Genomic DNA, 16,854 nt, shown 5'->3' with positions numbered 1-16,854 from the left:
GACCTGGGGCAAGAAAGGCAAAGACTTCATAGAATCATAGAGTATCCTGAGCTGGAAGGGACACACAAGGATCACTGATGCCAACTCCTGGCCCTGCACAGGACACCCCAAGAGTCACACCCTGTGCCTGAGGGCATTGTCCAAACACTTCTTGAACTCTGCTAGGACTGGTGTTGTGACCACTTTCCTGGGGAGTTTATTCCAGTGCCCAACCACCCTCTGGGTAAAGAACATTTTTCCTAATATCCAACCTAAACCTCCCCTGACACAGCTTTATGCCATTCCCTCAGGTCCTGTCACTGTTCACCACAGAGGAGAGATCAAGTGCCCCTCCTTGTCCACTCACAATGAAGCTGTAGATCACACAATAAGGTCTCTCCTCAGTCTCTCCTCTAGGCCAAACTGACCTCAGCTGCTCCTTATGTCACTTCTCCTCCAGACCCTTCATCTTCCTGACCCTTCTTTGGACACAATCTAATAATACTACAAGTGCCACACTTCAAAAATTCTATCTCATACCCAGACAAGGAACACAGGCTAATTACGTAGAAAGCCCCAAGGACCTATGTGAAAATAGATTCAGAGGATCACCTTGCTAACATAAAAACTAATAACAACAATTTTTTTAAAGCCTTGTTAAAATATATTAAAAGCCAGGCATTTGCCAGAGACAGAACTGGAAGGTGATAAAGTGTGTTTTCAGGAATTAGTCTGAAGTGTCTTCAAGTGTCTTTTGAGGAATTAGGCTGTAAGGAAAAACAAAAGTTGTAGTGATATTCAACACAAAAGTGATAGAGCAGTTTTCAAAGTAAGCTAGTTCCTTTTTTAAAGGAATGGAGCCTCACATTAGTCCTAAAATGAGAATACATTATAAGGCATTTTAGCACAGATGAGTAAATTTCAAGTAACAACTGATGGATGTGTGTGTTCAGTTCTAAAGATCTAGGATGATACTATTGGACTAAGAATTGTAATGTGGTAAATTTTGGAGGGCAGCCATGGTTCTAGAAAGATGGTGCCAAATGAGCTGTTCCCAAAGTACAACTTTGTGGAAACAGCAAAAACTCTGATTTTCATATCAGGAATATCTGCACTGTAAGACTTTAAGTGAAAAAAAATTAATGCAAATGATTATTCATTGTTCCCTGTAGTACAAGAAGGGGAGGGACAGCTAATGTAAGGAAAACAAATTTTTTAAAAGTTCTTTTTCATATATCATAGTTTGTCTTGCCACAGAGCCTTTTGAAGGTCAGGCTGATAAACTAAACATGGAGTTCACACAGGGTAAGAGTATTAAACGTGATGAAATTAATGCAAGCTCTAAAACTGGAAGTTTGGGAATTGTAAACTTCTGAGAACATATCAATAATCCATCTGTACTTATACCCTGTCCTCCAGTGTTCACTGTTGCTCATCAGTGGAGAATGATACTTTGCTAAACAAACTTTCAGATATTGCCAAGGTCATTCCCTGTTTCCTGAGATGGTAAAAATTTGGTCCTCATCTATAAGTTAAAGGTGCTCAAAGGTAGTAAAGTTGTTAATGGTGTCTGGTTGTCTTGCTGCAGCTCTGGGTTGAGAGTCCAGTTTTCCTAAATAATAATGGGAGTAACTTTGTTCACAGAAAAAAATCTCAGAAGCCACCTGAAGGATGCATTGCCTAAACCAACAAAAAATGTGATAGAAACAATGGTGGCAGTGTAAAACCATCTGTAGATAGCTGCCTGAAAAGATTTGAAAAACTACAAAGAAAAACAAAGAAGCTGCAGAATTTTTGACTTGTAGGATTCTTCAAAATCTTCATCTTCTGTGTAAAGTTCACTATTACTGGGGGTTCATTTCTGAACATCTTTATTAAATTTTTACAGGTAGAAGATTTTGAAGAAGTCAGGGAATTGGTGGCAATATTTTGTATTTAATTTTGCTTTCTATGAAGACAATAATAAAGTTCCTGTTGGTTTTATCTGGAAGAATTACAACCCAGTGATGCTGTTGTAATAAAGAAGCCTGAAGTACTTAATTATAGATGTCATGGTATAACTTTTAACTGTGCAGTCCTAATTATGCAGCTTCTTAAAAGGAATTTCTCTTACCTTTTTTTTTTTTTTTTTTTTATTAGGGCCAAATGTTTTTTGTATAAATAGATATCTTGCTGGTACTTTACTAGTTCCTGAGGGAAAGTAACTTCTAAAACTGGTTTGGGTGGGTATTTTCAGCTTGCTAGTAAAAATGTCTTTGCAAGTAATAAAAACCTCATTATAATTTTGAAACACATTTCATGACTATGCTCCACTGCCTGTGCAGTTCTCAATGCTTTAACAGTATTAGTTACTGGAATTGCTCAAAGACATCAGAAATAGAAATGTTTTGTTCCTTGATGGAATTTCAGTTCATCAGCCAAGCAGAATTACTGCTTTCTCCAGGCAAGTTATTCCCAGCCTACACCCTGTCTGTCAATACATGATGAAATTGTCATTCTAAAATAGTTACTTGTACAGTGGAGTGGTGCTTTCTTGCATACAGTGCGACAAAAACCTACATGCTGCTGGAAATTGGGACTAGTAACTAAAAGAATACAAACAGTTGTCTTTACCACGCAATAATCCATGATAAATGGCAGATATACTGGATGAAGAAATGTTATTTTTGCCTATTTGTCAAGGCCATGCCCTAGTTTATTACACATTTGGATTTCTAGAGGAGCTGAGATTTGTCTACATCCCAAGGTTGATGAAGAGATGAGTAATTGAGTAATGGGATGTGATACCATGACTGTGGATATCACAGGCTACATCTTCATGCATGCTTCATGGCATTGAACCTTACACAGTCTGAGATGATTTGCATTCCTAGGTGAGACCTTCAGGCTCCTTTTCCAAAATTTGGAATACTTTGGAAGGGACTCCTGAAATACCGTCTGAGCTGCAACCTGTGTAACTCACCCATGAATAAAATGAGGCTTGGAATGGAATTGAAACAGTCTGGAATGTATCTGCATTATTCAGACCTCTTGCTTCAGGTGAGCAGGTATGACTGCAATACAGGACAGAGTCATGAAATGTTACTTGTTTAGGCTCCAGGAGAGACAGAGCTGGGATAGATGGTGCTGAACTGCACAGCTGCCTCTCCCTAGGGCTAAATTCATGCTCCATTTTTCACAGATATGCTGTGTCTGGTTCTGGAGGCAACCAAGTCATCCTAGGCTCCAGGCTACTTAGTGCATTATCATATCATATAGACACTAAATGAAGTGGTTGAAATTGGGTGCCTCCCTTCTGAATATTCACTTGGAGCTACCTACAATCCAGTCTTCAAACACAAATGGCAAAAGTTACTCTATTTAATAGCTAATTCTAGTATTTCCAGCAGGAGTGTCTTCACATCCACATTTCTTCAGTTTTGATTAGAACTAATTACTAACTTCTCCCTGCTGTGTAGGAGAAACAGACCCACCCCTCCCTCTGTTTATGTGCAATACTAAATGGAAACACACAGGTACTTTCTGCAAAACTGCAAGAAACATGGGTGCAAATCTGAGTTAGGTCTCAGCCTATGCACAAACAGAATATAAGGTGGCTTGGCAACTTTAGCAGAGCATAATCTTTAATTTGAATGTATTCGGAATTACTACAGTATGCCTTCTTAGCCTCACAGAACTCTAGTTTCACAGGCAGAGAAAATACCTTCTGGGGAGGAACCATGCATTTTATTTATTGGATATGTGTAATATAAAAAACTTACAACCTTATGCAAATGCTAACCATACTAACCAGGTGGTAGCCAGAAATCAGAGAGATCATTATAGTCCTGGTTATTGAAATGGGAGTTAAAAAGGAGACACTGTGGCCAATAGTTTGGGAGGTACAGCAGGTTATCTGCTTTAACTGAGAGCATTTGTTATAATGAAAGCAACAGTACAGCAAAGAAGCAGACCTCTGATCAAACCTAATAGTCTCTCCCCTATTTCTACCTGAAAATTTTATGAATGTGACTTCCAGAAATGTCCCAATCGTAAAAGTTTCTGACTGCATCTAGAGATCTGTTTCCCATTCTAAATGTCGCTGGGGCCAATAGACCATGAGAAGTGACACCCTCCTTTGGAGATCCCAGAGCCTGTTCCAACATTGAGTTGCCCTTCTAACTCAAAGTCACAGGTGTTGCCTGACTTAATTTAAAAAAATAAAAAATAAAAAAAATCAATAATCACTGTCCTAACCATGAGACTAAAAACAAAAAAGGTAGCCACCCTATAGCCTTATCCAAAGTCTCATGACCTCCTGCAGGATGGACTGAGAAGGTCCTAGGAACAGGTCTTCCAAATCCCCAGAAATGCTGTAACCAACCCTTTTTTTTCCCCTTTTTGTAAACGGGTATTGGTTACCAAATGCAGATGTCTGCCTTAAAATTCTGGCCAGAGTTATCAGCTAAACAAGGTTGCAAAGTAAGTTTGCACATTTGTGCATGGTCATCCATGTTTGCATGATTTCAGTTGCAGCACCTGGCAACTGATGCTCTCTTGGAGCATGCCTTGGGTCAAGGCAGGCCAGGGAAGACTACTCATAGCTATTACAGATGAAACAGTAGTTCATCTACACACACGAGTCACAGTGTACCACCACATAGTCAGGGGAAGGCAAGTTAATAATTTTAATCTCTGTGCTAATGTGCAACCCCACTGCAAGCCTTCTAAACTCCAGCTAGGCACAGGAAGGCACACAACACTGTGCCTTGCATACCCAACTAAGTAGCATCCGAGTCTTCAGGTGTGCACTTCTGCATTCACTAACTAGTCTTTCACCACACTTAATATGCCCTGCCCTTGCAAGTAAAATAAACCTGCATTATCTGCCTGTCATATTCCCACTGCTTTGTTCAGACCAAAGACCAAGTTGTAGGTGTTGCAATGTAGTTGTAGGCACCGTGCAGCTGATTTGCTCCAAATCACACTATCACAGAGCTGCTACTGACAGTTTTGCAGTTTACAGATACACAATACAAAAGAGGCAACTTCTGAAACAAGGCCACAGGGCTAAACAAAGTTCTCTTATAAACAGAAGAAACATAAATAAGCTACAGAAAGTCTTACAGAAAGTTTTCTACCCTGTGAGACACTGAAACAGTAATTCCAAATCCCCAGTTTTGTGACAGACAGAATTGTGGTACTGAAATCAATGTAATTCTGACTTAAGCCTTCTAAAGGTCTCCCCACTTGCCCCCATTCTCCCACAGTCTCTGAGCACTCAGAACCGTACCCTAAATGTTCTCTTGACTTCAGAACTGAAGCTACATCACTTCAAATACTTTCAGCGTTCCATTCCTACAGCAGAGGAAATTGTTTATTCCACAGCACAATAGTCTGAAAGATTATTGTAAGGCTGACTAGAGACTGGAATGCCTCGAAACTAAGCTTTTCTATCTTCACTTCCCATCAGAAAGCTCATTAATGACAATTAAGTACTCAGATGAATCAGTTCTGGAGCTATTACAAAGCATAATAAGGAAATGCTCTGAGTCACCTGAGAACCTGATTTCAGTGGATAAAGGAGACGTGAACTAATGACTGTCTAACATGGTTCTGTATCACGCAGTGGTATGTGATGCTTTATTTAATGTGAGAACATGCAACAAATAATACAGCACCATATAATTTCTAGAGATCACACTTCTAATGTTTCTTGTTGCTGCAGTCTGCATTCTAAAACCTGTCAGGATGATGTCAAATGAAACAAAAGATTAATTCCCTCTTCCCTAGCCCCTCAGACTTTAACAAGCATTACTGTGATTTTGTTTTCATTAAAAGCCTCAATGGTATTTATACACAGCATTCCCCTTCAGTACAGGAGAATGCAGAGTGAAATCAAGCAGCAGATAACTCTTCAGCACAGAATGAGTAATCATTTATGTTCCAAGCTAAAATAAATGCAAACAGAAAACCAGAAAGCACACTGTTCTAATGTCTTCATTTAGTAACTTACCTTTTTTGTTCATTTATTTTGAACAAGGGTTTTCTAAAAACGTTTGGAACCTTGTTTTATTTCTTGCTTTCCTTGAAAAGCCTCAAGTGAACCATCTACCCTTTAAAAGATGTCTTTACTACTTGCCTTTTCCAGTGGCATGGGGGGATGGTTATACTTCTTCATTATGTATTCTGGTTTAACCACACAGCTTTTCAAAACAGCCCCCACTAAAATGAGCTGTGGCTCTGGGTTTACACTCCCCCATCACCGACAGTTACCAATGAACAATTCCACTTCTAAGCATACATATTTTCCCAATAGCTGAACTGCTACACAGTTTTCTGTGTTTTTCTTATAACTAGTTCCTTAATTTCAATGGTATCACAGTTTAGCTCAAGTCTGAAATGCAGTGGTCCAGCTAGTGCTTATTTTTACTCAAGTAATTACAGAAAAAAGTTGACACTGACATTTACCAAAATATTTCAGAGTACACACACCACCTGCTGAGCTCAACGTGAAAATTCATGCCTGCTAGTCCTTCTCCTGAGTATGTCTGATTTGACTCATGCCTGACTTTAACAAAATTTCCAGGTCTTTGCTAGAACTATAGTTGGTAGGAAAAATTACTAAACATGCAGCTGAATTTCTGCTCCTACGCCCATATTATTACTTGTTTTTGATGAAAGGATACAGCAAGCCATTTTAGACATTTCATAGTATTCCGTAAGTTTAAAATTTTATATGCTGAAGGAAAATTCTCTACTAATACATCTGAAAGCCTGCAAGGAAAGGCTTTCATTTCTTTCATAGACACCTATGAAAATCCCAATTTACTCAATCTGGATGCTTTTGCTCAACAGAGTTAGCAGCACAGGAGCACTGGTCCTTTGATACTGAAGCTAGAGCAGGAACATGTCTCTGCCTTCCAGGAGTCCCATGTGTGATTCGGTTACTGGTCATGACCCTGTTGTTTATTGTACATGTGGATCCTAAGAATTACTGGAATTCTTATAAATCCCAATTAAATAAAGGGTAAAAGAAAAGCCTACCTGTAATCAGACACCATGTAACTGCATGTTAATGGCCTGTTCAGTGCCCTACTGGGATATCTTAGAGTAATGCTACAGTATTATACTCAAATTCAAGAGGTCAGTAGACATTTTTACATGAGTAAAATCTATTTATATAATTACAGTTATGACTACAGCTCATGCCTTATTCACAGCAAGTAAAAAAAAACACACTGGAGTTTATGTAAATATTACTAATGCATACACTATGAAAAAGTAACTCATGTTAATTAAAAAATCCTTAATTTCAAAAGTTTACCAGAAACAGTTACACTGAGCATTGCAATCTTTCAAAGCAGAATAGAAATTGTTTACGAGGATCCAGCAGTAATTGATATCCAGCTACTTGGAGCTGGGCTGCCAATTGAACATGTAGTGAAAGCTCGGCTGAAATGCTGGCAGCAAGAGTCATGCTACTCTTTCCTATGAGCTGGAATTTCACCCCAGTCTTTACATTCTTTGTCAGTTATGGTGGAGCAACCAGAAGATGATGATTAGAGAGTAGACTCTCAATTCTAAAAATCCAAACTTCAAGCATCTGTAAGATCTAGGGTTAGGAGGGGGAGTTTATAGCATGGTTAAAAAGAGTTTTTCTAAAAGTAGGCAAGTGGCCATTTCAGAAACAGAGCTGATGGCAAGACACTGCACACCATTAATAGGAGTAAATCTGAGGCTGAGTCCTTGGTGAAGACACCACCATATCGGCCTTTAACTAGAAAGGAAGGCAAGCACAGCACATCAACAAGTAAGCACATGTATGCACACAAGGCATTCCAGGAGCTGAACAATTTCTCTGCATACATAAAAGACCTTGCTAAGAAAAAAAAGCCAAGGTTTTTAGCATTTAAATAATTGCCTACATGAACTTGATTTCAAATCCAACTTGACACATTCTTGATAAACTGAAAGGCCACAGAATTGAAGATAAAACATTTCCAGCACCAGCTACTGGCTTGAAAGTAAATACTTATAAGAGATGAATATAGGAAGGCATGTTGTCTTTCACTGAAAAAGTGTTTTAAGGCAATATACAAAATCACAATAGAGCCACCACAGTAACTGCTCCAATGATCCCTGATACTTTACAGCACCTACACAGCTTCCACTGCTGCAAAATGGTAGGAGCTAAACTGGTGTCTGTCCTCCTCCTCCCTGCCATGTGCCCTGGAATGCTGGAAACGTCCCAACATCTGTACATCACTAGTTGACATAAAGCAAATAGATTTCTTCCTACAGCTCCTAAATCCCTCTGTAGCCATTTATATTAGCCACTATAACTGGCAAGGAAATTGGTGAGGAATTGCCATCTTTCCTTATCAATAACCCAATTAAAAAGTTGTTCAACAAGGTAGCAAGTGTTTACATAACTAATTCAAATGACAGATTTCTGAACATTGCCCAAAAAGCAAACGACTTTTACTGGTCTGGCCAGATGTGCTCCTGCAGCACCCAGTTCAGAGATGGTTTTTCCTTTCTGCTCTCAAAAAAGGAGTCAATTTACTTGCATTTCCACCAAGGAGCATTTTAGGAATGGAGACAGTAATTTCTGAATATATACTATATCTATAAAATGAAGAGGTAAGCAGTTTGTTCTCCATTTCCATCACTTTGTGGAACACCATTATCCATCTTTATTAAGAAGAAGATGAAGGATGTTATTAGAATGATTTTTGGTTAAAGACAAGGAGCAGAACTGCATCACGACACTACATTTTCCATGATTTAAAGATATGTTAAATTATACCAAGATTTTCAGGAAATCTGTTATTTGGCTTACACAGTAAGCTATGCCTTGTGCACTGTGTTCTACGTTGTATTTTAAAATTATGCACAAAGTTAAGAAACTTTACACGATGCCAATGAGTAATGTGTGCTTTCATAAGTACAGTAGTATACATCCTATATACAGACGCTGGATACAAGCCTCCAGGAAGCCTGTTAGCCAGCCATCCACAGAAAGAAGGGAATGAAGATGGTGGGGAGTGTGGTGGAGGGTGCCACACCTAGGCAGACTATTGACGCTAGTCCCACAAGCACCGATGCAAGCACGCTCCTCTGGTCCCGAATAATCATCTTCACAGTCTCACAGAACTGGAAAAAAAAAAAAAAAAAAGTGCAAAAGATGAGATTTAAAGAGGAAAGCTTTGGCTGCAGAGCTGGCGATGCCCACGCTCTCGGAACAGAGCGGCGATTGCTGCCCCAGCTCTCATACGGGCTCCCCGGAGGGAGGGGAAGAGCTGGGCTGGCACCCCATCACCCCCAGCATCAGCCCCGGTACTGCCTGTGGCTCCGGCTAGAACCTGTAGCTTCAGAGCATTTTAGAAGCGTATTAATTGTTCTACTAATTCCGCTTCGCTTTTCTCGCCACTTGAAGCCAGCCAAGTCCAGGCTCGCCGCCGTCCCGAGCAGTTCCGCGCGGGCGGCACTGCCCGTTGCGAGAAGAGCGGTATCGGCGGCGGCCGGGCCGGCGGGCGGTACCGGCACCCCGGCCCGGGGCCCGCGGCGGCGGCCGGCCCAGCTCCGGGGAGCGGCGTCGCCGGGGGAAGGGCAGCGCCGCCGCTGGCCGGGCCGTACCTTGTCGGTCTGGAAACTGACGGGAGCGCCGTATCGGCAGTAGGTGACGAAGTGCTCGCAGTTGTTCCAGAGCAGGCTGTAGGCCGTGGCACCCACCAGCTTCTCCGCCCGGCGGGCCGCTTCCTCGCTGCCCAGTACCTGGTTCTCGAAGAACCGGTCCATGTGGTTGACCAGGATGCTACCGCCGTAGGCGAAGTCTTCCACTGTGTCCACCCGGACGCTGGCCGTCCTAGCGATGACGCCCAGGATGAGCCTCTTGTTGGTCACCACCTGCTGGATCTGCCGACGGTCGCCGGTGATGGAGGGCAGGATGTCGGGCATCATATGGGCGACGCGGTTCTCGCCCAGGTAAATGCCGAAGTGGATGAAGAGAGTGCGGGGCACCTCCAGCAGGTCTCCTCGCTTGAAGCAGCTGGTGTCGTAGTAGCCGGGTGCAGGCGGTGGCGTTTCACCGCCGGAGCCCGCGGGCAATGGCCGGATGTGGACGAGGAGCATCAGCTTCTCCAGCAGCAGCGACGCCGCCTGTGGCACCGGGTTCTTCATGGTCGGCAAGGGAAACCCTCGGAACCTCGGAGGAGCTCCTGGCCGCCAGCACCGCTTTTCTAGGATACCAGCGGGGCGGGGCGGGCACCCGGGCCGGCCCACCGGGTGAGGGGCGAGCGGGGAGCGCCCGCCCCGAGGACCGGCCGGGCTTTACCGGGGGACGCGGCGGGCATCCTCAGCCGGCCCTGCGTCTCTCGGTCCGGCCGCGGCTCGGCCCTCGGCACGGCGCGGTTCCCGCAGCCTGGAGCCACCCGCAGCTCCGCTCCGTTTACCGCCCGCGCTGCCCAGGTAGAAGTGCACGGAAAAGTGCGGGTAAAACCCTTCACCCGTCCCGGGGAGAGCAGCGAGGGCTCCCGGGGCCACAGCCGCTTCGTGCGCCTTTCCCCGCCAGTGGGACCTGAAGGGGCTCCGGGTGCCCGGCCCGGCCTTCGCGGGTGGCAAGCGGCAACCGGATCGGATCGGATCGGGGGGCGCGGGCCGGGCGGGCTGCCACGGCGGCGGGACAGGGGAGGGATCGTCTCTCTTCCCTGAAAGGAAACAGGTCTCCGAGGGAGAGCGGCAAGTCACATTTATAAATTAATTCGTCCCAAAGGTCCGCCAGCTAAGAGTGGGAAACGGCGGAGCGCCATTCCCGTGCTTTCAGTTTCATGCTAATCCATTATGCAAATGGCTAAATCCCGGCAACGGAGCCCACAAAAGAGCAACCCTGTCAGGTCAACAATGCCGCCCCGATCGGGGCTCGGAAGTTTCAGTAACCAAGCAGGTTCCTGCCCCCTGGGGGATGATGGATAGTTCAGACATTCATCTTACCTGGAAGATGACAGGGCACAGAGTGGCAGGGGAGGTGCCGTGGCTGCAGCCTTTCACCGAGTCCCCGCCGCCGCGGATCTTTGTTCGTGCCGCAGCCGCGCCGGCCCGGCGCTGTCACACCGGCTGCGGGGGGAGCTTTCGCCTCTGAGAAACGCGGGACGGGCGGAGGTAGGGGGTAGGAGGAAGGGGCTATCTATGCGAGTAAGAATGCTGGAGAAGTTTGGTGGAGCGTCTTCCTTTAAACTCGGTCAAACACTACAACCTCAGGCTGCCAAATACGAAACGGGGAAGCGGGAAGAGGAGTGCTGGTGTCTAACAGCCTGGCAGCTCTCTACAGGCAAACCGCACTGAAACAATAGGTTATTTTTCTCTCCTCAGTCACTTAAAACTCTGTGGAGCACGAATGAGATCTCTAGACCACCCCAGAGCTGTAGAATCCCTTTGGTCACACCAACAAAAAAAGAGAAAATGTTCACTATCCATTTTCTTTCCATTAGCAAAAAACTCTGCTATGATTTGGAAGACAAAGGGGATGCAAAGGACCCAGCAGGTGAGAGCCTTCTGCCAACACAGATACTGAACCCAGGTTCAGGATCTTGTAAACATGGAAGCTTATTGATGAATCAAAAGCAAGTTTTTGCATTTCCTCAGTAAAGAAAATATTTCAGCGAAGGGGTTACCTCACTACTTGTCAACAAAAGGTAATGGCTGGTACTCTTCCATTTCCTCCTGCTTGGGACAGGGGGCAGCTTCCTGAGAAACTAAGACTATCCTCACCTTGCTTCATCTTCAAAGAAAGGGCTCCCCCATAACCTCTTGTTCAATTGCTGGTTACAGGCCAGAGTCCCAGCACTACTTAATAGTGATCAGGCCTTTGAGATTTTCTCTGGAGTCTCAGCCAAATTTTTATGCAACAGAGGCTTACCCCACTCAAGGACCTACTTCAAATCACATCACTTACAAAAGAGAAAATACCTTTTAGATGTAGCTTATTATGCTGGTACAGGAACCCTGTGGATTAGCCACCAGCCACACGATTATATAATTAAACCAGCATATTTTCAAATTCAGATGTTAAAAATGTATTTGGAAGGTTTGAGGCTTTTTCTACTAGTAAATAAAAATGGGAGGAGGACGAGAAGGACGAACTTCTCATTTTTAACTAGTGCTTTTTTTTAAATGGATGAGGGAAAAAGAAATTTAAACATCTCATCCTGATAAAGGGTCTCACCTGTTTGGTGATGGTCACAGCAGCTGGTCCAGAGCTGGAGGCACAGATTGTCAGACTCCACACAAAGTCCTGGTGCAGAAAGGTTCCTGTCTCCCTCCTGTGCAGATAAGCACCATTCCTGCCCCGCACTGCTGTCTTAAGATTCCCCCTCTCTGCTTCCCTAAAGGTGTCTAGGGAATGTCTGAATGGTCTTTGCTGAAATAGGTGGTAGAGATGCTTCAGTCCTACAGTTCAGGTTTCTCTTCCCTGTCCAAAGGAAGGTAAAGGAATTCAGCTAAACTCCCTGGCAGATACAGAATGGTGTCTTTCACATCAAAGGCAATCCTTTGTTTGCTTTTTTCATGCCAGTTAGCTTTAACACCAAAATCACCAGGGTCTATTTCATGTAAATCTGGAAAGGAAACCAGGATGAAACTGAAGAGGAATTGCTATGAGAAGAAGACTCTAAGTCTTACTGCATGGGTGGGTTTCGAAAAAGTAAGGTGAAATGTGAGACATTTCTGCAGTGTAATTTCCTCATATCTTAGGCACTGAAGAGCTTCCTCTCTCCCTCTCCCCACCACAACCATTCACTCACTCCCTCTCAGGCCAAGAAACCCCAGTGAACAAGCCCAAAAGACATTATGGAGCAGATGGGTCTGTGGAATCCACCCAGGTAATGCTTCACCACTACCTTCCAACTCCTGTGAGCATCACTGTATGCAAAGCACTTAATACAACACATCAAAGTAATTCCTTTTCCATATTGAAAAGCAACCCTTAACCCAGCACTTTCCACTTTCAAACCCAAGGGGGGCTGCACTTCTATTACTGTCAAACTTCCAAAGTGCAATGTAAGGTATATTTATCATAATTTTTCACCTGAAAGGGGAAAGAAAACATGTTCTTTAGTGGGAAAGCATCTCTACAGGAGATGGCAAAACTGAAAAATAAAATTGTGCATCAAACACTGGCATATCCTCTTGGGTGACTATTGTATAACAGCTTTTGTACCTTCAGTATATAAATTTAAGTAGGAAAATCACTTTGGAATATTAAATATAAACCCAAAAAACTTTGAGGAAGTACTTGTTTGGACTGTAACTGTTGTGGAATAATTTAATGATAAAACTCATGCTTTATTTTTGAGTTAGGCTGAGATGCAGTAAGAAAACTGTGAGAGGTAAGAATGGAGTATTTGTTTAGTAGTGCAGATGAGGCAAAGTACAAAAACTTAAGTAAGAGGTGTAAGCCAGTTTCCATTATACAGAAACTCCTTTATTAGAAGGAACCTTATTTTATGCACTAGACATTTCTATTTCTATCCTGCTCTCACAGCTAACACAGGAAGGAAACACAGTAGGGAAAACGCAGGAAAGGTGGGGAATTGGAAGGTTATGTTCTTGCCTATATGAGGAACAGACCTGGTTTAACAAGCAAGCAAAATGAATTTTTTAACTGACTGAAGCTAAACCAATGCTGACTGCATACATGCTCACCTTTGTGTTTAATTTGTATTTTACCAAACCTCTCTCCATGACTCAAGCTTTATTTTCAGATCTTCTGGGACTGCTGAAATAAGCATTGTTTGATGAATTCAAAACATGTTAAGGCATTCAAGGAGAATAACAGCTTTGGATAGGGATTTTTGGAGGGTATAATTTGCAAGAAAAGTATCTGAAAAGCAATGCCATTTGGTTTAAGCTGGTGTGCTGAAAGAAATAATGGACAGAAAACACATTTTGAAGGATGGTTATATAGCGTCCAAAAGGGCTACACCAGAGATAAAAAATAACACCTTTGTATTCCCATATCCAGTCCATTTGAACACTGTACCATTCCTTTCAGCAAATTACAGCTTCTATTATAGAGCTGTAAGTGACCAGCTCTCCAGAAAACAGTATGATTTACTTTTTTGGTTTTTGTATTTAACAAAGACTTAGGGACAGAACAGACAAAATCTGAACAAAGAAGGGAACCGGCAAGACAATGCATGAGACTTGCAGGCAAGTGAAACAACTCCAGACAAAGAACCTCTGAACTAAGTATCACTCTCTTCCAGTAGAAGAAACCACATAAATGACTAAAAAAAAATTTAGAACTGTTCATTTTTATTCAGAAACTTATTACGTACACATTTCCAGAGTCACTTAAGCAGCATATTGAGTGAACTGCAAATATTTACTGTAGCCTTTTTATCCTTGTAGATTTGCTGAGGTCTGACACTTTTTCTTTTTTACCTCCTCTCAATTGGCTTCCAAACTATTATGGAGCGTTTTCTAACAAACAAAGACTGTAAACATAATAAAACCTGCACGCCATTTTCCCTTTGAAGTTATTAAATTGGCTATTTTTCTGCAACGAAGTAATGACTCCTTTTTTACAACCTGACAATCATGTACGCATGGACAGTACCTATGACTTGCTCAGGCAGTAATATTTTAGATAGATAAAGCATTCATTTATAGTTCCTTCAATTCAAATGAACAAAACCACAGAAAAGGTGGGAACAATTCATTGCATAGTCCTTATCAGCAAGCAAGAGTCTAGGATATTAACAACAGTGATAGCACTGGAAATTTAGGAATTAACATAGACGTTTGGTGACAATTAAAATAATACTTATTTCCATAATTTTGTCTGGTATTAGTAATACCTCGTTTTGCCAGCACTAAACAATTAATACAATCTCCCCAAAATAAAAAGAAAAATATTAATTTCTGAATATAAAATGCCTGAACATGTGGAGTAGTATTTTTATGGCTTCTGCAGAGAAAATACAGTTATCAGAATTTCCACCTTGCTATTGTCCCAGGAAGTGCGATATAGATTTTTAAGTCTCTTATTAATGAGATTAAGAAGTTCAGAAGTATCCCAATTTGAACATGCTAATCATATTGTGCAGGACGGGAGATGGAGAGGTGATAACTGGGAGTCAGAAGAAAGACAGAGCATACTGCATTCAACATGGTTTTCCTTCACAGCAGAAGACAACTTTTTGTGGGAAGGGCAATGCAAATGGCAGGCATGACTCTGTTGCACAAATCAAGGATTTAAGAGCCCTGGAACAAAATAACCCCATCCTGCTTCATTCCTGCCAGGATTGCACCACCAAAAGGAGTGACTGGGCAGACTCCCCTTTCCTCATCTTCAAATTTATTACCACACTAACATCTGCACTTTACTACTACTCAGTGTTTTCAACTGAAGGATTAATTAGTAAAAGATACTGGAAAATGTAATAACAAAGTCTGTCATTAACCAGACAAAGTGCTGGAAGTTTGGTGGATCACCACCAAAGGTCAGCATTTACAACCCGTCACTGTATAACAGTACCAATAACTACTTTTCTTTATTGCCCAACAGGGAAAACTGTTCCCCAGGACCAGACAGTGCTGACTTTCCAGCAGTGCTGAGCAGGTGACGCAGCCCTACTCACTGCACAGGACAGATACAACTGACGGGACAGCAGTCCAGTCCATTTTCAAATAAAGGATGGGAGAAGGAAAAGAGAGATGGACCAAACAGGAGGTAATTTCCATCTTAAAGATTATCTTGTCTCATAATTAAATGTTAGTTGCAATTCAATTAGTTTTATTTTGCAGGAAATAAACTGATTCTTCATCCACTGTATTATCTAGAAAGGAAACATTATCAGGCACAGACAAAGCTATTAGTCTGGTATTACTCGAAACATTTGCTAATCTGTACCATATAGCTAAGCTTCTGAGAAATAACTGTCAAGTTTCTATTCTTTAACTTTAAAAAAAAAAAATCTCATTCAAGAAGCCAGTTCTTGTTTATAACATTTTTTTATACCACTTAATATTAAAAGCATATATATTCAACATTTGTTACTCTATCAGTGATTTTAAATCAGGAACATTTTTAATCTGGAAATCCAACAGCATCTGTCCAAGTGCTTTACCCTGTAAGAAAAAGAACCAAACCAATATTTTATTTTGCTATCTAAATATACCATCTTTTTAAAGTAAGTTTTTTTAAACCATTTTATATTAATGTTTTTCCTGTAATCAGTGTGAGAATTCAGTTTAAGTTCCTTGTGTTTTCAAGCATTCAAATCTGAGCAGACTAAACAGGTTCTTCCATTTATTTGGTACCTAGTACTAAAATCAATTTATTTAGTGTTCAATTCTATCTATTCACACATAGCATCACCTTTGTGAGCAGTCTTCTTGACTATGCTGAGATTATTTGCACGTCAGCATTTCTGAGCCTATGAGCACACCTGTGTGAGCAATACAGAGCATTGCTCAGGATCTCATCTTCAGGTTTAGAGGTTTTAAATATTTAATACTCAGATTGTATAAGTGAAAAAAAATTCTTACTTTCAGATTCACAAAACATCAACACAAAAGACCTCATATCCATCTGTTTTTCATATTTCTATTATTTATCAGTATTTTAACTATAGAAGGCATAGGTTACTCAAAAATGAGGAGTTCTCCTACAGTGCATGGTTTCTGTATATACTTGGAAACAATCAGAATTGTCTAGTAAATCTGCATTTTTCAAAATGTGACAGCCTTTTGGAAAAACTGATTTTGCTTCTGCACCAAAAACCTGGTAGTCTTCAAATCAGTTATGCTCTTTAAGATGTGCTATCTTATTAGTACACACGTTTTTCACCAAATATTCTAAATGCACTTTATACATTCCTGTGTTGTTTT

General features: G+C 41.9%; 2 protein-coding genes across 4 annotated transcripts in view; both read right to left on the bottom strand.

The window, feature by feature from the left end:
- LOC130252018 (probable RNA-binding protein 46) overlaps positions 1 to 11,527 on the bottom strand; it is a 32,559-nt gene extending 21,032 nt beyond the window's left edge. The window contains exons 1-2 of the mRNA XM_056489144.1: positions 9,601 to 11,527; positions 9,030 to 9,117 (exon numbers count right to left, since the gene is read on the bottom strand). Coding sequence (XP_056345119.1) covers positions 9,030 to 9,117; positions 9,601 to 10,143 — 631 coding nt within the window. The 5' untranslated portion in view covers positions 10,144 to 11,527. The remainder of the gene's footprint in view (positions 1 to 9,029; positions 9,118 to 9,600) is intronic.
- Positions 11,528 to 14,254: 2,727 nt separating this feature from the next.
- LOC130252017 (uncharacterized) overlaps positions 14,255 to 16,854 on the bottom strand; it is a 59,778-nt gene continuing 57,178 nt past the window's right edge. For all 3 annotated transcript variants that reach the window (XM_056489142.1, XM_056489140.1, XM_056489141.1), the window contains one exon: positions 14,255 to 16,092. In XM_056489142.1, coding sequence (XP_056345117.1) covers positions 16,018 to 16,092 — 75 coding nt within the window. In that variant the 3' untranslated portion in view covers positions 14,255 to 16,017. The remainder of the gene's footprint in view (positions 16,093 to 16,854) is intronic.

The sequence above is a fragment of the Oenanthe melanoleuca genome, chromosome 4 (genome assembly GCF_029582105.1).
Source record: "Oenanthe melanoleuca isolate GR-GAL-2019-014 chromosome 4, OMel1.0, whole genome shotgun sequence".
Classification (NCBI taxonomy): domain Eukaryota; kingdom Metazoa; phylum Chordata; class Aves; order Passeriformes; family Muscicapidae; genus Oenanthe; species Oenanthe melanoleuca.
The sequence above is the reverse complement of the archived record's forward strand: the minus strand, read 5'-3'. Positions and strand labels throughout refer to the sequence as shown.